At 40.4% G+C, this 23,471-nt stretch overlaps 2 protein-coding genes across 2 annotated transcripts; both read left to right on the plus strand.

The window, feature by feature from the left end:
- Positions 1-1,245: 1,245 nt before the first annotated feature.
- On the plus strand, positions 1,246-16,728 carry scaf4a (SR-related CTD-associated factor 4a). Its single transcript, XM_072658924.1, has 20 exons — positions 1,246-1,433; positions 4,511-4,594; positions 4,777-4,821; positions 5,054-5,215; positions 5,850-5,988; positions 7,544-7,689; positions 7,880-8,056; positions 8,249-8,337; positions 8,445-8,559; positions 9,831-10,004; positions 10,239-10,315; positions 10,429-10,619; positions 10,944-11,044; positions 11,202-11,315; positions 11,582-11,738; positions 11,951-12,057; positions 13,886-14,048; positions 14,380-14,460; positions 14,625-14,711; positions 14,857-16,728. Exons 1-20 carry the CDS (start codon positions 1,404-1,406, stop codon positions 15,726-15,728), a joined length of 3,111 nt encoding a protein of 1,036 aa, XP_072515025.1. The 5' UTR covers positions 1,246-1,403; the 3' UTR covers positions 15,729-16,728.
- A 1,205-nt stretch (positions 16,729-17,933) lies between these two features.
- On the plus strand, positions 17,934-22,566 carry sod1 (superoxide dismutase 1, soluble). Its single transcript, XM_072658559.1, has 5 exons — positions 17,934-18,094; positions 19,303-19,399; positions 19,747-19,816; positions 21,469-21,586; positions 22,172-22,566. The coding sequence occupies exons 1-5, from the start codon at positions 18,026-18,028 to the stop codon at positions 22,277-22,279; spliced, it is 462 nt and encodes a 153-aa protein (XP_072514660.1). The 5' UTR covers positions 17,934-18,025; the 3' UTR covers positions 22,280-22,566.
- Positions 22,567-23,471: the final 905 nt, after the last annotated feature.

Below are 23,471 nucleotides of genomic sequence, written 5' to 3' on the forward strand. Positions count from 1 at the left end.
ATTCACTATTATTATTTGAGTCTGTCTCTTTGAAAAAATAAACTTCAGGGTGACAAAAAGCTATTTTATATCCGTATGTGGAACTGTATAACACATTGCCTGCCTTGACATCAAGGTATATTGTTTGAAACCACAGATCACAAATATAATTTGAATAATGCCAGCAAAGACGGCACAGCTGAGCATTAAAAGATGTAAACTGGTAGAAAACATGGTTATCATTTGGGTAAAGGTCTGTTACTTATCAACACCATAGCAACCACCTGGGATATCACTGCTGTATCAAAGGAACCATCTAGAATACCATAGTAACCACCTGGGATACCATAGTGACCACCTAGCAACACCATAGCAACCACCTAACAACACCAAGGCAACCACCTAAAACATTTCCGCTGTATCAGTAGATACAGTGTTTGCTTATAAAATGATTGGGATTAGATAGATGCTTAGATTTAAGCTGATCTTTTCCTGAAGTTCCTGTCACAAAAGTAACCCCAGCCCAAAATAATCAGTAAATAAACCTTTATTACAAGCTTAAAATACCACAAAAAAACACAACCCAATAAACAAGCCCTACATCTGGTAGTCATAGTATAGAAAACATGTGTATTAAAGGATGGGATTATGGGACCAGGCTGGGGGCACTGTGGGTAAGAACATTTAATAGGCAAATTTCTAATGTCTCATTTATTTACAAATCTGACAAACTGTTAAATGTATTTGATTGAAAAACTAGTATGTAGTATGTACTTTTTAAATACAGTGCCCGCTGGATTTATTTATAAATTAATAAATAAAACAAGTTTCTAATGAAGAAATTTGATGTAAACTCATACATTTATTAAATACTTATAAACCAATAAATGAAATAATTAATTGTTCTTGATTAGTGAAACACCACACAGTATATGTAGCTAAACGAATACATAAACTACTTATGAATTAACACATTAAAAAAGTAATTGTACTTCGTTACTCCATTTATGAAATGATGAAGATAATTAATTGTACATAATTTAGTAACATTCACATTTTTTATTACATACACAAGATTTTTTAAATGTATATATTAAATAATTAACTACGTAAACAGCAATAAACGAACGGGCTGTGTGTGTGTGTGTGTGTGTGTGTGTGTGTGTGTGTGTGTGTGTGTGTGTGTGTGTGTGTGTGTGTGTGTGTGTGTGTGTGTAGTAATGATTGGCCGCAGCGCCTCCTGATGGACCCGTTGGGAAGCGCAGAGTGCCTGCTCCCGGCATGCACTGCGCACCGCCACACCGCGGTGTTCGGAGGGCTAAGCGGCGGCGGACATGTTGGCGCGGCCTGTGGAGGAGAAATATCACATTTAAGAGTTTTTTAGGAATTTAACAGAAAAGCAAGGACAGCACAGGCGGGGCACGATGGACGCCGTTAACGCTTTTAACCACGAGGTCAGTCTGCTCTGGGTTTATTAACACCTACACACACAGAGCGCTCTCACTGGTTAGCAGTTAGCTAGCTAGCACGCTAGCTAGCTAGCTGTCGTTAGCTCTCAGGCTAGGAGGTGAAACAGTCCGTGTTGTTTTTTTAGGCCACAGAGCACAGAGGCCTCGCTGAGGAGAACTGCGGGCACTTTGGACCAGACTGCATGGTGTGTGGTCCTGTGCGTTAGATATTTAGCCTGTGGACGCGCGGTGTGCTCTCCGGAGCCGCGGACTGTGTGTGTGTTAATGCGGAGTGCTGGCTGTTGTTTTCCTCCTTGGAGACTCGTTAGCTTTGCTAGCTTGCAGGCAGCGTTTCAGCCTCAGCTCACTCACAGTCGGATTCTGCTACATAGCAGCTGATCAGGTTGCAAACGTTGTAGCCTGAAGTCGCTTTAAAGGGTCTGTTGACATGCAGCGTGACCCGTGGAAAGATGGCTTTCTGTTAGCCTGCTAGTAACAGTCCTGGGCTAACGCTGTGTGGTGGGTGTAGGCTCACCTAGCGCCCACCTCCTGTTGTAGCTATAGACGCGGGGTGATGCCATTACTGTTAACTTTCAGCATCTCTGATGTGCCCAGGTTATTGCTGATATGTGCTAAATTACACAGTGCCTAAAGTGTTTTAATAAATCGGTGCTGTAGTTAAACCGAGGGATCAATTTATTACATTGTGGGAACGTTTGAAGTCTCTAACTGTTGTTTTTCTGCTCCATACTGAGTAGTCTGGTCTGTGGTCAGTTGTTTCTTTTGAGTTGCTGGTCGCAGTGGTGGGGTAGTGTCAGACTCTGCATGTGCATGGATGTACACAGACACAGAAATGTGTGGATTTGGGTGTTCAAGAGCATCAGATTACTGTCAAGTATCATCAGTAGCAGAGTCAAAAATCACATCAATATCTAGTCCAGTTCACTGGTGAAATAGTAATGGGCCAAAAACCACTGTACTCCTGAAGCAGTTGTTGGAGGTGTAAACACACTGGCGGATCATATGATCAGTGTATCAGTATAAATGATAATAAAGCACAAAAAAAAATCCACATGCAGTCATATGCATTAAAACAATGTTGTAGCAACTTTACCATGAAATAGCAGCTTTAAAATCATGATGCTCCCCTGACTTGTGAAAGGGAGAATAGCAGTCGGTGCCCTCCCCGCACTGGAACACTGCTGCTGCACTATGTAACTTCAGTGGAGCTGCACACAACCTCTCTCACGAACTTCTGACATCTCCAATGTCAGTCTACATGTGTTTATTTTACAGATGCAGGTGCTGTATCTCTCAGCTTGTGCAGAAATGCATGTGTACAGCTGTTAATGGGTGGGAGCACAAAGCAGGACCTAAAATACTAGTTTATGTATGATGCTGCTTGGATTAGTCAAGAATGTTTATCTGTCTAATGTAAAGTTACTGTTTGTTTAAAGCTGTATAGAGGTTGGAGATGTGTGTAATTAATAGGAATGGACAAGTGTTTTAGCGTCATATCAGTGTCAACAAATAATTGCTTAAATAATGTCAGTATCCGACGTTTACATTTGTACGTTTCAAACATAAGTTTGATGTATTTGTTGTATTTCAAAAAAGCAAACAGGTTATGTAATGTCAGTGTATTATATGTAACTTAACATTTCTCTGTAATGCAGAATAGAGTTTTCAGTTTTCACATTTTATAATTATTATATTATTTTTATTTTACCGCAAGGATGAATTCCTAGCAACTGTCTGGTGTTTGTCTGGAGGACTAGAAGATACAGTTGCTGTAAATACAGTGTTCTCCAGTCCTGCTCCTGGTGGTGCCTTGCTATGTAATGGTTGGCGTTTCCTTGCTCTAATCCAACCAGTTTGGCTCAGAATGGGCTTTGTAAAGACCTGTGGACTTCATTGGGTTTAGGGCTTTTGTATTCCATTTGTGTGTGCAGTATTAACCTGAAAATGTAAGTAAATAAGTGGATGCGTCCGTATGCCTCCATAGTAGCTGAAGTGAGAAGAGAAGAGGGAGCCAGTTCTCACATAATGCTTCATTAAACCTAGAATTGATGTTCAGTTATAAAGCCTAATAATTATTATACGGTAATTACTATAAATTGTTCAGTAGTTACTGTAGTTACAAAAATGAGACCTGGGCCCTTTGTTGCAGACTCACACAGTAAATCATTCTCTTTCGCGTCAACACTCCTACCATGATGTAAATTTGAAGAGCAAACGCTCAGATGTCCAATTGGAAGCATGTTTGCATACTGCAGGCATTTCAGTACATGGTCACATGCGCAGAGTGACTGAGCACAGTGATCTTCACAAGTAATAAAGAAAGACATAATATAAGCACTCTTTTAATGGTCCTTCAAATGAGACCTTTGCTAACGTATCCATTAGAGTAGTGAACAAGTGTCGTTGTTGCTTAAGTTTCGCTGCTCGTTAGGTTAGCAAACTGAAGTTTGCTGAGTCTCAATAACTAAGTTTACGTGGAGTCAGGGAGGGTATCTGAGCTGGTTGATCATTTTCATAGGTGGAGGTGGAGATGTATCATTGTGTTATTGGGTAATATTTTTCTCTGCCTGTTGTGGCCTGCTGGCATTTTTGTCATTATATTTTTGTACTGTAGAAACTTTAGACTAACAGACAAGCGTTTTCCTTTGCTTGTCCTCTCATTAACATTGTAAGTCATATTTGAAATAAAATTGTGTAGACACTCAAGTCAAGTCAAGTGGGTTTTATTGTCATTTCAACTACATACAGAGTACACAGTGAAACGAAACAACTTTCCTCCAGGACCATGGTGCAACATAGACAGTGCATACAAAACACAAGTGCAGACAGAGAATAATAAATAATTGCCGGTAGTGTGCAAATTCTGCAGTGTGTAATAAATATTGAGTCCAGTGAGGTATTAAAGTTATTAGTGCAAATGCTTTGTGCAAAAAAATGCTTCCATTTTTATCTGGGGTAAATGGTTGGAGAGAGAGAGAGAGAGAGAGAGAGAGAGTGTGTGCATGTAGCAGAAAAGACATCAGGTCAGAAGTACCATATTAAGTACCATGTTTACATTGCAGTTGTTTTCCCTGATGGACTCGAAGCCACCTATTTCCAGAGCAAAGATGATCTCCATTACAAAGTCAGCCATAAAAGCTATTAAAGTAAGTGTTATGTCTTCTCAGTGTCACATTTTAGTTTTATTGTTAAGTCAGCTCTATTAATAACATGCTTGCACACATTAGCTAACTTGATGTTACTTGATGTGTGCAAGCAGGTTATGAATGGCATGATATGTTACTAAGAGAGGTTATATTGATCCTAAATATGAATGTTTGTGTTTCAGCTCTACAAGCATGTTGTCCAAATTGTTGAAAAATTCATCAAGAAGGTAAGCATGTCTTGTGCTAAAATCATGCTAATTTTGGATTGGCAGCTGTGACTGGGGGGAGAATATGTATAGGTTGTGTAATTGGTGATCCAAATTGGAGAGAAAATGGGTAAAAAAAAAATAAGAAATACAATTTTTAGATGATGCTCCAGCGTGTACTTGAGTGTTTTTTATTGAAGGATCTGTTACTAGTAGTACTTACTAGTAACAAGGTATCTCTTGTTTCCTGCAGTGTAAACCTGAGTACAAAGTCCCAGGGCTCTATGTGGTGGACTCCATTGTGCGACAGTCCCGTCATCAGTTTGGTGCGGACAAAGATGTGTTTGGTCCCAGGTTCACTAAGAACATCACTGGGACGTTTGAGAACCTCTGCTTGTGTCCCACAGAGGACAGGGTAAGGATATTTTTTCCCTCTCTTACTCTTAAGTTCTCTCGCAGTCTTCTACTCTTTGAAACAATAGACCAGTCCTCTGACTTCTCCCGTGATTTGTGGAGACCCCTTACCATGTAGCACCATGCAGCTAGTTTATGTAGTCGGGGGATGCACTTTTTGCACTTCTTAAATGTAAACAACTGGCTAATTATATCTACTTTTAAAGATGAAAGGGCACAAAAACAGTGGTTCTGTGAGTTGACATCAAATTCCCCCACCCTTTCACATTAATTTTTAACTTGGTTATTTTTAATTAATTTATGCAGAAACTAGAGATTCACACTCGCACAACAAGATGGCTGAGATTATTTCCAGCTGTATCTTTTATGCTAAATCATTTCACTGTGTCCAGTTGTTGATCAAAAACAGAAACTATGTTGTCTCAGGAGTTAAATTAAGAGTAAGAGTCACATTATAATCCAGTTTCAGTTGAGTAGTCATTTATATAGAATTGAATAGAAATGTCATATTTGCATAAGTTTTGGTTTTAGTTTTTCCCCCCTTCCATTAAGAGCTAGATCTAAATTTCTTTGTTCAGCTTTTGGGCAGGGATCAGTCTCAAACCTTCATTTGGTCTGTCATTTTGTACTTTCAGAGTAAAATTGTGCGTGTCCTAAACCTGTGGCAGAAGAACGGGGTGTTTAAGATTGAGGTGATCCAGCCACTCTTGGACATGGCTGCTGGGTCCAGCAGCTCATCTGGAGGTGCAGCTCTGGACAATGGCCCAGATATGGGTGAGTTAGTGAGTGTGACTACTAAAGACCAAGCTGAAACTCACAAGCTTTCACTTTTCTTCTGCTCTACTGTCTCAGTCTGGTGAACAGTTTTGCATATGAGAGTCTCAAACACTTTCGCTGTGTATTTGTGGAAAGAAGGCAAAAATATTTGCTCAATTAAGAGACCCTTATTTTACCCTGTTATACTATGTCCAGTAATATAGCTGCTCCCAGCATCTGCCAATATTCTGTGGTGTTCCTGTTAGATGGCTTTGCCAGCAGAACTGCCATTACCTGGTCTGCAAAAGTACTTTATAGAGATCTACAAAGTAATGCTGAGTTTTGTGAGCTTCAGAATGTTTGTGCCAAGCTGTGCATAAATGTGTTGGTCCTTGTGTACTTTAAAGCCACCACATGGTCTGTTTTTTTAAGAAAGTTTAGCTATGATGTCTGTGTGTATTTGCCAATACTTTATTTTGATGTGATTCTGTCCCCAGTAACATTTTACAGCCATAGAGAGGAATCTCAGTACATTAAAGTAAATGTCAGGATGATATTCTGCTGACTTTAGGAAATGTATCATTTAATATGTTACTTCCATTAAGTAGATTCACCCTCATTTTCACTAATCCTAAACTTAACCCAGAACCTAACCTCGGCCTTAGTCCTAACCCTAACTTTAAAAATCCTGACTTTAATGTTACCCAAAACTTATTCCAGTTAAAATCAATTTACAAAAAGTTAACAACAGCCCATCGTGGTCATTAAAGAATCAATTGGTTTTGTATCAGCGTCTGCCAATGTTCAGCTCGAATATGCGTTCGGCTCTGTCACAGGACCGTGAAGTTCATTGTTTAACCACTAGATGGCGGTACGGACCTGTCGCATGGTAGAGACAGAGTTTTAATGAATGAGACTCAAACACAAATAGTTGTAGAATGTGTACAGTAACGTGGCTCATGGGAAAGCAGACGCTACTACCCTGATAGTACCCTGATCATTCAGTCCGTTACAGTAAGTAAAAGAACTAGCAACCACAGCTACGCCACTGTGCAATTCTGAATAGACTCTAGCAGCTGGTGCTGAGATCAACAGTGTTTTAAATTTGTTTAGTTCCCAAAAGCAAAGTACTTTTCATCTGAAGAGACTGTCCACTAATGAATATAAAAGCCCTGTTTGTTGAGGATGTTGAGATGAGTGTTGAGTGGTTATTATCTGCGAACACTACAATGAATAAACAGTGTTTCCAATAAAATAATAAAAATAATATAGGCATAAACAGCAAATCTTTTGGGACTTCATCCATTTTGGAGAAATGAAAATGAAATGTTAATTGATGAGATTTTAGCAAAGGTCTTAATGTTTTGTTGGGGGGAAAATAAGGGGAGATGCAGGACAGGGGTGCAGTTTGTGACAGCTTGTAAGTTGGTCAAGTGATTTTGTTTATCTGTATTGTGAGTTATAAGATCATAATGGTTCTTCAAGCAATGCATTGCAAATCACACGTTTCAAAGTAAAAGTCACGTTGAATTTTTGGAAGTTAAATAAAATGCCTAAAATCCTTGCTTTCTAGCTACATCCCCTCCCTCCCCAGCCAAGGAACCAGAGAGCCAGCCAGTGGTGTCTGCTAACTCGGTCCAAGCAACCATGCCACAGTTGCAGAACTCTGATGCTTTTGCTGCAGTAGCTCAACTCTTCCAGTCCTCCCAAGGCCAGCAGGTATTCTAGACCATCGTTATCAGCATGATGAACCATACCTGGAGCTCATAATAAAGTGTATATTGTAGAACTGAAAAATAGTGTTGTCTGTGCGAGTAAATATGTATTTTAAAATATACTTTCAAAATGCTTCCCCAATCTTACTGGTCGATATCTTGCACACTCTCACTAACATACATTCTCACTTTAGCTCCAGCAGATGCTACAGACATTCCAGCAACCAGGAAAGCCACAGTCTCCAGCGCTGGAGAACAATATGACAGCCAACTTCCATTTGCAGACACCAGCTGGGCAGCCGTCTGCTGGTCTTGCTCAATGCCTCCCACATGCCCCATTGCCTGTAGAAAAGAAAGCTACTTTTGACAAGGTAAACCTGCATTATTTATGTATATATATATATATATATATATATATATATATATATATATATATATATATATATACACACACACACATATATAACACACTTTTATTTAGTCAGTATCTCGAACCCACGATCTAACGCTTTGGACAACGTGCCTGAAAAGTAGAGGTAACATAGATTGCTTTTGTTTTTCAGAAACTTCTTGACCGCTTTGATTATGACGATGAGCCAGAAGGTGGAGATGAGACCAAGAAGGATGAGACGCCCTCTGTTCAGCCTGCTTTGTAAGTCAACTCCTTACCCAAATTATCATCAGAGGAAATAACTTGGAGCAAAAGATGCTGAACCTGAGCGCTGATGTGGTGGTATGGTCGATCTTGTGTGTTTACAGTGGCTTTCCTGAAGGTCTTCCGCAAGCTCAGCAGGTTTCAGCATCCTTCCCTCAACAAGCCAGTCAGATGCAGCACTTTCAGCAGCATCCAATGGGTGTGACTCCAGACCAACAGGTATGCTTTAGGCTGTTTGGTAAAATGGAAAACTGTATTTACCTTGACATAGTTGGTTAACGAAAAATGGAAGAGACAAAACCTGAAACACTGTTGTCTCTTTGGGATAACCTAACCAAGAGTTACCTTATAGCTAACTCTAAAACCTTCTGCAGTGCCTTTAGCTAGCTAACAGCACACCACACCAAGAAAACACTGAGGACAGCAAACTGTACAGTACAACTTGGAAATAATGAAACAAATCAAAAACGTAATGTATTTGTTATAGTGCTAAACACAAAGCTATGCTGTGTAACTTTGCTCTTGTGAGCTGTCACAGTGCTGTAAACCAGCCAATAAAAGCAGAGCTTTTTTGTTTGTTTGGTTTTTTTTCTTTTCTTTACAGCTCACCCTAAAAGTAAAATCAATCTTTTGTTCTGAAACAAAATGACTTCTTTGCTCAAACCAAAGTTACATACATATTAGGGCTGTGTGTCACCACTGATTTCCCAGATGGATTCGATTCAGATTCACAAGGTCCCAATTCAATTCGATTTCTGATCTGATTCAATTCAATTGAATATTGATTAATTTAGGGATATTTCAGTTACAATATGTTTTGTTTGAATATGAAGAGATTTTCAGAAAGAGTGTAAAAGTACAAGGAACACTCAACCTAACATTATTAAGATTAAGATTGTGTTATTAAAAAGATTGTTAAAGTGTTATATGAACACTTTGAGTTTATATAAATGAACAATGAAAAAAATGATGCAATGTGCCTCACTTGGCCGAGCAAATGCACGACAGGTGGACTTGAGAGCTGCCTGTGAGGCTAAATTGAGTGTACGGGGGCGAAACATCCAATCTGCAACAAGCTGGTTATTTCCACACGTGCACATATCCGTACACATATCTTGGTCGGATCAATCAAATGAGAATCACTTTCAATTGAAAAATCGATTTCCTAAACGCACCCCTAATACATCCTATTTATTTGCTACAAAACAACTTGCAGGTAATCAGTGAATTCATTACTGTTAATAGTTAAGTTTATAAGTAATGCAAGCCAAATGTCTTTGGTGTCTTTTTGATCTCTCTGTCTGAAGTCGAGTATGAGGTGCAGGCTGGATAGTCAGTACTGGAACAATTAATGTTATTGTAAACAATTTATATTGAACTATATTGAAAAAAAAATAATGATTCTTACCTGCTTCGTTGTAATTCTTTCAGAGAACTTTGCAGTGTGTCACTAGTGGGTTTTTTTTTTTTTGTTTGTTTGCCTGTTTCAGGTTCTACCTCCAAATGGTCAACTCCAGAATTTCAGCCGTATGCGCCCTCAACCATACCCAGGGATGATGCCTCCGATGGGGCAGCCGCCTACTGCTGTTCCCCATGGCTTCCCTGGAGCCTTTCCTCCTCAGAATGATGCCTTCTCTCAGCTCGCGGCTGTGCAGCACCATCAGGTATAGCCTGAATTTCCGTGAATGTACCAGCTATTTATAGCTAAGAGAAATAGCCTAGATCCATGGTAACCCAAAAAAAGTGCATAAAAAGGACAGTTACTTTTGTGGAAGAGTTTGCTGTGCAAATCATCAGCTTTCTATATACAAATGTAAATGTTTTATGTGCTTTAGGTTCAAATCTTTTTTTGTATGCAACTTAACCTTAATCAATGAGTTATTATTTTTTTTGTACAGGAGGCCCCTATGGATTTAGACCCATCTTCAAGACATCAAGCAGATGGCAGAAGATCTAGGTCCCGTTCCGGCTCAAGGTGAGATGTGATGAAATTTTGTTTTGAAATTATCAGGTCAGAAAGACCCCATGTTGCCGGGTCCAAAGTGTTATATAGTCAGCTTTGCCATGAGAACGTGTCGTTTTTTGCAGATCTCCAAAGAGGAGGCGGTCGCGGTCAAACTCTCGCTCCAGGCGTTCGCGACATCGACGCTCACGCTCTCGGTCCAGGGAACGGCGACGCCACTCTCCTCGCTCCCGTTCTCAGGAGAGGAGGGAGAGGGAAAGAGAACGAGAACGCAGACAGAAAGGCCTACCGCTCATCAAACCTGACACACTAAGCGGTAAGCAACAACATACTGACTGCTAGCAGTTCAAAGGTAGAGCTGTCAGTAAATGCCAGACTGTGAGTTTGTGTAGTTAGTTATATTTTTATAATGTCAAATTGAGAATTCTTTTAATTAGGAAATTCTTTTAATTAGGAAATTATTTATGGTGACATTATGGACTCAGCTCAGCTTCTGCTGCTTTTGCTAACACTGATTCTCTGTTTGTCTCTTGTCTCACACTCACACACACTCCTTCCCCCCCCCCCCCCCCCCCCCCCCCCTCTTACGCACACACACACACACACACACACACACACACACACACACACACACACACAGTGTGCAGCACTACTCTGTGGGTGGGGCAGCTGGACAAGAGGACCCAGCAGCAGGATGTGGCTTGCCTTTTAGAGGAGTTTGGCCAGATAGAGTCCATAAATGTAAGTTTAAACACATACATATGCCCAAAGGCAACCTGATTGTTGTAATACTCAACATTTCGTACTTAATAAAAGACTACAAATAAATACATAAATGATTGTTGTTGTTTTTTTGTTTTTTTTAAATTTTGTGTTACTGTGTTCCGTTGTTTTGTAGATGATTCCTCCTCGTGGTTGTGCCTACATTGTCATGGTTCATCGACAGGATGCCTTTCGAGCGCTACAGAAGCTTAGCAGAGGCACTTACAAAGTCAACCAAAAAGCCATTAAGGTACCACTATTAACTATGTTAAGGGCTGCAGCTAATGATCCTTTATTTTAACAATTAATCTCTCTAATCCCATTTGATTAATCAGTTAATCCAAGCAAAAGCCCTAAGTTTGAGTAAGTGTTTATATTTTATTAGAATATTAATAGTTACTAAACAAATCAACACTCATGTAATTTAATTTAACAATTAGACACATTCCCGAGTATTATTTTCTCAATCAGACACAGTTGCATACCTAAAAGATTTTCTTTCACTTGTTTTCACAGATTGCCTGGGCTTTGAACAAAGGCATAAAGTCAGAGTTCAAGCAGTACTGGGATGTGGAACTAGGTGTCACCTATATCCCGTGGTCCAAAGCCAAAATGGAGGACCTGGAAGACTTCAAAGAGGGGGGTGTACTGGACACAGATACACTTTCCCCAGGTAACTGCATGCTTATTTTTGCCTGCTGCACAATTTATATGACGCACAATTGACGACTAAATAAAAATAGTAATCCGTGCATTTTGATGTAGAAGTAATATTATCAGTAATCGACAAGTGGTGCAAAGACTACAGAGGTTACTCTCACCAAACTGGCCGAGCTGCAGGGGGTCTGGCTCTATTGTAAGACTTGCTTGCCTTTGTTTCTTCAGAATGGAAGGGTGCCCACGGTGAACTGGAGAACACTGACGAGACGTCCCAGAACGGCAGAGCTGAGGTGGGGCTAACTGATGAGAGTCCAGCTCCGGCCTCTGTACAGGTAACACATGTCATGTTTGCAGTTGCAAACAGAATTATTCAACCCCCATTGCAAATTAGGTTTATTGGCAAAATGTACAAACTTTTAGCTGTTTGCAATAAACCAAACAAACGAACAATTTAAAAAAGGTCAACACAACAAATAGAAGTGTTTTCTCCAAATTCAACATGAAATGCCACTTTTAATGACTGCCATCTCAGTATTATTCAACCTCTTCATGACCAGCGTTTTTAGTAGAGTACTTATATTAAAATGTTTTTTTTTTATTATTATTTCTTTATTCTCCCCCCTCCAACATTATTCTTACAAATTACTTAGAACCGTTATTAGCTGTAGTAGCAGTTCTGCAAGTTCAGCAAGCATGGATAATACGTTCTGTTTACCTCTTTGTTTTGTAATAAATATTGTAGGGGAGACTTGGGCACTTCTTAACACTGGGTAAAACGTAACTGATGTTTTATGTTGTTGAACTTAGTAAACGACTTGTTTTCTCAGACAATAATAGTCAGGATGCAGCATTTTTGTAGCATAACAGGAACCTTTTCTTTGTCACTGTTTTTAGTATGAATTCACAACTATTATTTTTTGGATCTCACTCTGAACATGTATTAGCAATCTCATGTAAATACAATATTGTAGATATTTGCTTTTCTGTTTTGTAGTTCAGAATAAATGTGGCATGTTTGATGAAGCCTTTTTCCCCACCAATAATATTAATAATATTACATAATATAAGTATGTATATACTGGTTCAAATTTTGTAATTTGTAACATTTGCACCCCTGACATTATTGGTTGATTTGCTACTAAATAAAGTTTATATTTCATAATATTCAGATAAATATGCATTTTTCTCAAGGTTTTACGAGCAAGGTGGCTCAAATCTATAAAAAAAAAACCTTGCCTCACTTAATAGCTGCCCAAATTTGATAACAATATACTGCGATCACAGCAACATAGATGCCACATAGATTTACTATTCACCGTATTTACAATTCACTGAATCACACCTACAAGCAACGTAGATTTCCTTTCACCATATTTGCAGTTCACCGTATCACACCCACAAGTATGTCAATTCACATTTAACGACTGCTTGGCAAACAAGGAAACTGAGTGTTTGGTTTGTCTTCCCCCATATAGTCATGTTCGGTGGTCACCCTTTTATGGTTCAGTAATCTGAAGAATGTTTTATAGTGGTTTATTTGTCTTTAGGTTTACTTATTACTATAAAGTCGAATTAGATGATTAGTTAGTATCTAAGGTTGGGTAAGTGCATTTTGTGAATGCGTGTGTGTGTGTTTTGAAAAACATTGCCATGAAAAGCAAAAACTCAATGTTCTGTCTGTCTTGGTCTGAATATTATTTCATTTTCATTTCTTTATTATTTCGTTTATTATTCAACTATTTTCATTTCACATCTTGTTTCCTGGGATGATTGACTAAATGACAAAATGTGATGTAGAGGAAAAATTGGTAAACATGGAGATCATGGGATTTCTTGTGACCACAATAGAGCATTTTAAGTGAATCTTCGCTTGGTTGTGTTTATCTTAGTCTTTTAAATGAATTCCTAGTGGTTGTAAATGGATTTCTGTATGAAAACACTTATGTCCTACCTCACCAATATAGTTGAAGCTTATCTGCCTCATTTTCCATGGGGGATGGAATGGTGCCAGACTCTGTTTGGTCTTGGGAAGATTCCAAGAATGTTATTTACCCTGAACATTTAAGGACACCCCAATCTAATACTGGACTGCATTTTAGCTATTTACTCATTTAATGTGCTTTAATGTCAGTCAGTGGTATTGGTATTCTTTCCACACAGGCTTCTCCTGTCCAACCAGTAGGGGCTGCTGGCACAGTTGGAGTTCCACCCCCAGGTTTCCCTGGACCCATGAATATGCCTCCACCCTCTTTTCCACCTGGGGTACCACCTCCTCCTGGCCCCTTTATGAGGCCCGGATTTAACCCCATGCAGATGCCTCCAGGTATAATAACTGTGTTGTTGAATGAATACTCTATGCTGAACAGAATTCAGTTTTCTAAGAATTGTGGCACAACTTGACCAGTGAGATGTAAACAGTGATTCAGAGTGGTTAGATGTGAAATACATAGTTCGAGAGAAAATTGCCATGTCAGAATTGTTTATAGTGGTGACGGGAACCATATCTCTAAAGTGTTTAAGACCCCTTAAACATTGCAGAAAGCTACTGTTTGTATTGAATTGATATATCCTCACCAGTGATTGCTTTAAAAGTATTAAAATATCATTATTATATAAATATTAATTATCTGTCTTTGTCATGGACTGTATTTCAGGATTCCTCCCTCCTGGTGCTATGCCTGCTATGGCTTCTGCTGGTCCTCCTCCACCCACATCAGGCATTGGCATGCCACCAGGTCAGTCCAGCACATAGTGTTAAGCTTTAACTTTATGCTTAATTACACAGAACATTTTGGTAGCTGCTGCTAGCATTAGGCTACTTATAGTAAACAGAGAGTGAGCACACTCGCCATTGGTTTTCAGAAGCTGTGATTTCTCAGGCTATGTCTTTCCACTGCAGCTGGTAGCTCAGGAGAGGACCTGCCTGGTGATCCAGCAGGCGTAGGCTCCCGGACAAACAGGGAAGGAGCAGAAGGTTTCATTCAAGGTGGGTGGGGACCAAGTTCTGTATCTTGTACTAGTATGTTGGATCATTGCCATTATGCTGTTAGGACTGTTATAGCTATATAATGTACCTGCACATTTTAAACAACATAAATTATTAAAGTTTTTTTACTTTGTTAACTTGGCAGGAATGAACATGCAGAATCCACCAGGGCTGTTGGGTTCAAGACCAGGTATGATGCCTCTCCAGCGTCCCCCAGGGATGCTCCCTCCACACCTGCAGCGTTTCCCCATGCCACCCCCACGGCCAGGCATGCCTCCCATGCCTCCACAGATGATGCCTCCCAGAGGCCCTCCTCAAATAATGCATCGTGAACCTCCCCCAGGTGGCTTCGGAATGCATCCCCCTCCACACGTCATGAGAGGCCCCTTTCCTCCTCCAGGGCCTCCGTTCATTAGGCCCAGTGGCCCAAGAGGACCGGACGGACAAGAAGAGCATGAAGGACGGCCCTTCAGGGCGGATCGCCCCGGGCCTGCCCGGGAAAGGGACAGGGAACAAGACTGGTATGGAGGGCGCAGGTCGTTCGGCGAGGGCCGCAGTGGGGACAGGTCCGAAGGGCGGGAGCGCTTTGGGAGCTGGCATGAGGAAGCAGAGCAGCGAGGCGGGTGGGACAGAGCACGGGAGCGCAGGGACTGGAGGAGGAGTCCGGATGGGGAGAGGGAGCGAGAGAGAGACAGAGAGCGAGAGCAAGGTAGAGAGGGTGAGGAGCGGGCCAAACGCAGAGACAGGGAACCTGGCACGCGAGAGAGGAGCACTCGCTGGGACAGGGACGACAGACTCGACAAACTGGCCAACATGGCCAGTCAGCCCAACGGACACGAGGCACTCAGAGACTCTAGCAGCTCCGAGCACTCTGCAGACTCTGCTAAAGAACTTGCCCAAGCTGACACAGAAGCTCTGCCCCCTTCCACCAACGTGATTGCAGACTCGCAGGCCTCCGGCCCTGCAGCGGAAAATCTGAACCAACCTGCAGAACAAACTAAGGCAGACGAATCATAGACCACGCTTAGATCTGGACTGCAATACTCATATGATTTGTTCTTTTTGTTTTTTACTTGACAAGATGCACATGTTTGTGTGAACATTTGCTGAAATGCTTACGAACACCATCTAGAATGGTATTGGAAAGATTGCCTCACATGGGTCTAGACCTGAAAGGAAGGGCCAGTTATTTAAGATCAAGAAACCAATGGGCAAAAGCCATCTGTCTGTGCATCTTTGAACAGCTTGCTTCATGTCTTTGTCCAGGCTGATCTTGGACACTACAGGATATTGAGCAGAAATGATGCAGAAACAACTTGAGGCATAAGGATTACAGTCCCATAGAAACAGATTGAATTGTATGCCTTGTCCCCCTTCTAAAATTTCATTCAATTATCCTGTAATTGACTTTATCAAGAGTCTGGCTAACATGGAGCACTGTCCTGTAATCAGTGTTCCATTGTAGAGCTTGAATGTTGCTTTAAACCAGTGTTTCCCAGTCCTGGTCTTGGACGATCCTTGCACTGCACCCCCCACCCCCCCCACCCCACTCACATACATTTTCAGATTAATAAATTGCTTGTTAATTGGTTGAAAAGTTGAATCAGATGGTTTGGACCCAAGGAAAATACTAAATATTCAGTGCAGATATTCTCTAAGGCTAAGGTTGGGATGGATTGTCCTTAAGGGATATAAAAAAAAAATCTGGGTGGGGGGGATGGGTGGTTGAGAAGGAAATGCGTCTGCTGTAAATATGCTTCCACTACTCAAATGACCTTTGTAGATTTGGAGGTAAAGGTGTTTTTTGAAGTATTCCCCATGAACGTGGAAGACGATAGGAAACCTAAAATAAGAGACAAAGACCCTTTTGCTGTAATGTTTTTAACTTACCATGTTTACATCGTATGAAAATGAGATGTTTGTATAATTTTTAAGTTTGTGGAGATGTGAACCTGTTTAATATTTCAGCAATAGGGATTTGGTTTTAATAAACTATTTTCATACCAAAATGAACAAACGGACTCAACACCTCTTATTGTTCTGTAGTTGTTTTTTTCAACTGTCATTTATCTAAATTTATGTCTGGGTCTTGTGTTCTTTGATCCAATTACTCTCCGGTAGTGGAGATCAAATATTACTATTGATAATAATAGTAACTACTACTAATAATAATGACTTTTTCCTTTGAATTCTGTCTTTGTTGAAATAATGTTTCAAAATTTGACTGTTTCTGAATGTCTTATTTTCTTGGCACACTGTTATTAATGACGTTTGTTTTAAAGAATATTAGTAATTATAGAGACCACGTATGTTTTTCATGGCTTTTTTCCAACTAAAACTTCATTTGCTTTTGCTACAGTAAAAGCATTAAATGGATGCCTGCTGGTTTCTATAGTAAAGAAACATAGTTAACTTTTAAAGGAAGGCCATGTGAAATGACATTCATTTAATTACAATTCATATTGGTTCAAATTAAGGTTTTGCATGACCCCAACAATATTGAATGTAAATCGACAACTTTTGAAAGACGAATAAAGGAAATTGACAACTTGAAAGGCGAATAAAGGGAGTTAATACATTTTGAAAAGTGAATAATGGGCATTGATACATTTTGAAAGGCAAATCCAGGGAACTGATAAATTTTGAAAAGTGAATAAAAGAAATTGACAACTCGGAAGGTGAAGGAAGGGCATTGATCATTTAGAAGGGGAATAAAGGGAATTGACCCTTTGAAAGGTGAATAAAGGAAATTGACAACTTTTGAAAGGCAAATAAGGGGAATTGATCACTTGAAAGGTGAATGAAGGGAATTGACAACTTTTGAAAGGTTTTATAAAGGGAATTGATCCCTTTAAAAGGTTTCATAATGGGAATTGATCCCTTGAAAGGTTTCATAAAGGGAATTGATCACTTGAAAGGTTTCATAAAGGGAATTGATCCCTTGAAAAGTGAATGAAGGGAATTGACAACTTTTGAAAGGTTTCATAAAGGGAATTGGTCACTTGAAAGTTGAATAAAGGGAATTAATATATTCTGAAAGGTTTCATAAAGGGAATTGATCACTTTAGGAGCGGAGGAAAGCAGTCAAACGGTCCACACGCTTTATCGCTTCGTCAGGAATTCTAGCCAATCATCGTCGCCGGTCTGTCTTATGCCTGCCTTCAACGCCAATCAGCTGCCCCGTTGCGCTCCGCTGTCCTGATTGGCTGGTGAGGAGTACGCCGCCTCCTGCCTTCTCACACCGCGCTAGGCTGTCTGTCGGGTTTCTCCTCAGCTCACTTCAGCGGCTTCATTTCCACAGCTGTCAAAGAAAAATGGTGCACAAGGCTGTTTGTGTTCTCAAGGGGACCGGAGAGGTGACTGGCACAGTTCACTTTGAGCAGGTAAATGTGCGAATTATTCACTTTTCTTTGCAGTCCGCTACTTGGCTAAGCTGGCTAGCGTTGCTAGCTAGCGCTAGCTAAGTTCCTTTGCGAACTCGGCGCGAGTCTGCAGACCCTCAGCGCTTCAGCAGGTTAGCTAGCCAGACCTCGGTTCTCCAGTGTATTATAGCGTGTGTAGCAGTCTTTCACGACCACAGTGGTGTTATAGAAGATGTTGACTCATATAAGGCCGGTGTCCGGTGAAGCTCTCCTCGCTTAGCGGGCTGAGGTTGTCCGTGGTCGGCTGCCTCTCTGACTGTTTTGTAACCGTAAGCCGCGCAGTGCCATTTCATACAGGCTTAATCCGAGTTCAGTGCTCTAGCTAAATGTCCTGCTCGGCAAATCAGGCGTTAATCAAATGCACACATTAGCCGAGCTGCATTTGGAGGTTTAATCGATCCGATGCGGTGTCAGTTTATGGGCGATGCCATAAAACACAACCCTGCTACACATCTGCAGCTGATATTATCCAGCACTAGCTATGCTAGCTAAGATAACTGGTAGGTAGAGCCATGTTGCAGAGTAATGTGTAGCTAATGGATAATCGCCAGAGCAGGAAAGTGGGTAAAAGGGAGCTAGCTAACCTCTGTAGGGCCTCAGCTCCAAGTTCATCATTTTTGCTGAGTCATGTGCCTCATTAAGTTTATTCGCCCTTGCAAACTACAGATGTTTTAACTCCCTGGAGCACAGCTGGAGCACTTTACCACTGGTTCTCTTCAATGCCTAAAATATTTCAGATGAATCAGAGTCACTGCTGTACCGATTCCTTAAAGAATCAAGGTAGAAAATATTTAGTTCCCTCCATTTAATAAAATATCCCCTCATTTTAGTAAACCTAGGTTTAATAAAATGTTCCCTCAGTTTAACTAAAGCGTCCTCTCCCAACTAATTGTATGATTTAGTAAATCAAGGGAATGAGACTATGTCTCTAAATTGTATTTTTCTGCCTTGGTACTTCAGGGGCTCTGTACAGTTCTGTATAGAGGTCATGTTAATGTCGTGATTGCCAGTAGCAGAAGGCTTGGCAATGTGCTTGAATGTCTGTTTGTATTTCTGTACCATCCACATTTCAACATACGCTTGTATTAAGTACAGTTTAATATGGATAGAGGAATTTAGCAGTGTGAATCTCATAGACAGCCATGGTTAATTGGATATTTGTCCCTCAGGATGATGGCGCTCCAGTGAAGGTTTCAGGTGAGATCACAGGCCTCACTCCCGGCCTGCACGGATTTCATGTCCATGCTTACGGAGACAACACAAATGGTAAGTCGTCGCCACCCCCTGTATGATTAGATTGATCTTAATTACTGAGATGAGTCAAATAAAACCAGATCAAATCACGTTCGTTGTCTCATCACATTAGAGATATAAAGGGGAGTGGGGGGGGGGAAACCAAGGTGCATCGTAGTAAAAAAGAACACAGATATTTACAAAAAGTAATAATGAATATATACCCTAACTTATAGTACACACATTGTACACACTTCACTCTGTGTACAATATTGCACTGGTTTTAACCAATTGGAATGAATCGGTGTTGTATAATTATATCAGACCAGATCAGCTTGTTGTGATATGCACAAATAATACCCATGCTGTTCTACTGTTAGGTTGCATCAGTGCTGGACCACACTATAACCCCCACAACAAGACCCATGGTGGACCTAATGATGAAGTCAGGTATGTTTGTTCTCAAGCAGATTTTGTTACAAAAAAAGGAAGTTGCATAACCAGGCAAGCCTTTCTGTTTGCGTGGTTTAATTTATGTAGTGCCGTCTGTTGCACAAGTCCTGATTTCCTTACCCACAAACGATAAAATACACACTTGGTTTCAGTTTAACAAACTGATTTGAGATGGCAATCATTTGGAGACACTGGGAAGACTAAACCCCCCTTTTTTTCCTTTTTTTGAGTTAATGTGCATGAAGTCTGTCAGACCTGAATCCAGCTTATTCATGTGTTCTTCTGCACTTATCCTTAGTCATATGACCACTTTAAAGAATCTTATGAAACAGTGACTGTTCATTACTACGCTGGGATTGTAACACAAATGGTAGACTAAAAATGTATTGACCAAGTGCTTTCGAACACTGTAGAAAAGCAAAAAGATCAAATGTGTATCTGGTTTCTTTTGTTTTCTGTGCTCTCCAGTCATTGGAACTGAACTGTTCAAAAGGGTTTACCTCTAAGTATCTGGATTCATGTTGAAAGGTGCCCAAGAAAGACTATATTTTCATTTGCGTAGTTGAATGTCAGTTTGGTATGCAAACAAGGCCTTGTGACTGTGGCTTTACCTGAGGCCTGATCTGGATAAGAGGGTGTCAAAAGTGGGGTGTGAGGAAGTGAAAGCCAGAGAAGAGAACATGTATCTGTGCTAAACTAAAGAATATCCCTAGCTGACTGGCTTTATCACTTCAGCTAGCTAGTTGCACATTGGTCTGATAGGAAACACTATATGAACAAAAGTATTGGGACATTGAGTCATTAATTATTTTTTCAAGGGTATTAAAAAAAATCCTTATCCTGCTTTTGTTGGAGTCGTTATGTGTCTATATACTATCCAGGAAAGACTTTCTACTATATTTTGGAGCACTACTGTGAGGATTTGATTGTATTCAGCAACAAAGGACATAGTGAGGTCAAGATGTTGGATCATTACCACCTCTCACCTCAACTTCAACTCCTTAACTAATCCCACAAGTATTGGATGGAGCACCAAAGAACACAGTTTCACTGCTCCACAGCTCAATGCTGGAGGTCTCTGTAGAGCTGTACTACCAATAGAATAGGACTAGAATAGAGGGGTATACTCTAGCCCACACCTGGCACCAGATATGATGCAAGAAGGTTTGTTTATCTGCCCCTGAGAGTCCTATTCTGTTGGCAGTACTTCTCTACAGAGACTAGACAAGCTGTGTATGTGTTTGCACCTCTGTTAGCAAAGGGTGCCACTGAAAGTAGTTGAATGTGTTTATTGGAAGAGTGTCCACAAACATTTGGACATATAGTGTATCAGCACTGTCAACACTAAGACTCAGGACAAACTGTTTGTTACTATGCTGTATTGTGTGGTTTCTGTGTGAGCCATTGCTGTGCCTTGCTCTAACCTAGACAGTCAGAGCCTCATCAACTTGGCTGTGTCACAAAAATGTGTGTTAAACTGTATCTGGGCGTTTTTTTGGTTGTTCGTCTCCGTAGACTTCAAAGAACAATTGAAAAGTTTGGAAAAAATGTGTTCAATGGTGCCTGTAAGAATGACTCCATTAAATAAGGTGTAATAAAGCAAAGCTGTCTTTGAGTCGGTTCTCTAATCTAGATGTAATTTCCCACAGACATGTTGGAGATCTGGGTAATCTGACTGCTGGGGCAGATGGTGTTGCCAAAATAAACATTGAGGATAAACAGCTGTCACTGACGGGGCCACACTCAATCGTTGGGAGAACCATGGTGGTGAGCATACAAAACAAATTCAATTTTTTTTGTTGTTTATCTCAAGGTGTACATCCACTGATCCTGCATCCAGCACTGTGTTTGCAGTTAGACTTGATGTTAAGGGTATAAAAATGTATATTTCAGAAAATATATTTGGAGCGTAGATGCAGTTGTTTTAAGGCAGCTGTTATAATGAGTAATTTGGATTGACTGATCTGAAATCCAGTCTGTCTGTTAAACAGAGATGTGTTGCAATGTATTTGACTCTGATTTCAACATCGCATATAAAAAAGTAACCTTTAAAACAGCGCATTCATTCAACACAGACTTTGTTTGAAGATGCTGCTCTCTAGTGCACATGGTGCAAACGGTATTAGAATAGTAACACAAAAGCACTTATTTAAGCATTATTGAATATTATATATAGAAACCACCAATTAAATCCAGATTAGTGTCATAATGATTAACCCTTTTCTGTCTGGCGTCTGCAGAGCGTAGGGTCTCCAGAATTGTCGTAGGCGATGAATTAATAGATGTCCTGATGACTGACTCGCATGTCGGAGACGGCCACTCTGTTAATTGAATGAGTTTCTCGTGTTCCAGGTTCACGAGAAGGAGGACGACCTGGGTAAAGGGGGCGACGAAGAAAGTCTTAAAACCGGTAACGCCGGCGGTCGCTTGGCCTGTGGAGTTATCGGTATCGCTCAGTGAAGCAGACTCCACCACCTGCCTGCTCCATTCTAGCACTGGAACAACTCTGAGCTCTTGGTGACCAAGATCAGCTGCCCCACCTAGCACTAAAATTGTTTGTCTAAAAGTTTATTTTTACAGAGTCAAGAAACAAAATAGAGTACTCATGCCCTAGCTGTATGTATCCGTTCTGGAGTTCACTTCTGCTTGTCTGCCAGTTTGATTTGTATTCTTGGCAGCAGTGAAGTGCTGTGTCCTGTTCACTATATTCCCATTTCTCCAATCAGTCAATAAACGTTCGCTGGGTACCATTGGCTCAGAGGTTGTTTTATTTTATTTTATTTTTTGTATAAGCAATCTGACAGGTGATGTATTTTGCTCATGTTTAGTTTGATGGCAAGCTTTGAAGGTAGCAGTATCTACTAATTACGAATATATCGTCACTCTCACACCAAAGTCAACTTTACAGGAAGTAAAAAAAAAATTTCCATTTCAGAGCAAGGTTGGTGTAAAAAGATCTAATTCAAAATTATTTTAGTGTTTCTTTTGGTTTATTCGTCTTGAAATATACAAACCGGATTCCAAAAAAAGTTGGGACACTAAAATTGTGAATAAAAGCTGAATGCAATGATGTGGAGATGGCAAATGTCAATATTTTATTCGTAATAGAACATAGATGACAGATCAAAAGTTTAATCTGAGTAAATGTAATATTTTAAAGGAGAAATATGTTGATTCAGAATTTCATGGCGTCAACAAATCCCAAAAAAGTTGGGACAAGGCCATTTTTACCACTGTGTGGCATCCCCCCTTCTTACAACACTCAACAGATGTCTGGGTACAGAGGAGACCAGTTTCTCAAGTTTAGAAATAGGAATGCTCTCCCATTCATGTCTAATACAGGCCTCTAACTGTTCCATCGTCTTGGGCCTTCTTTGTCGCAACTCCCTCTTTATGATGTGCCAAATGTTCTCTATAGGTGAAAGATCTGGACTGCAGGCTGGCCATTTCAGTACCTGGATCCTTCTCCTATGTAGCCATGATGTTGTGATTGCTGCAGAATGTTGTCTGGCATTATCTTGTTGAAAAATGCAGGGTCTTCCCTGAAAGAGATGACGTCTAGCTGGGAGCATATGTTGTTCTAGAACCTGAACATAGTTCTCTGCATTAATGGTGCCTTTCCAGACATGCAAGCTGCCCATGCCACAAGCAC

Source organism: Salminus brasiliensis, chromosome 16, assembly GCF_030463535.1.
Source record: "Salminus brasiliensis chromosome 16, fSalBra1.hap2, whole genome shotgun sequence".
Lineage (NCBI taxonomy): Eukaryota > Metazoa > Chordata > Actinopteri > Characiformes > Bryconidae > Salminus > Salminus brasiliensis.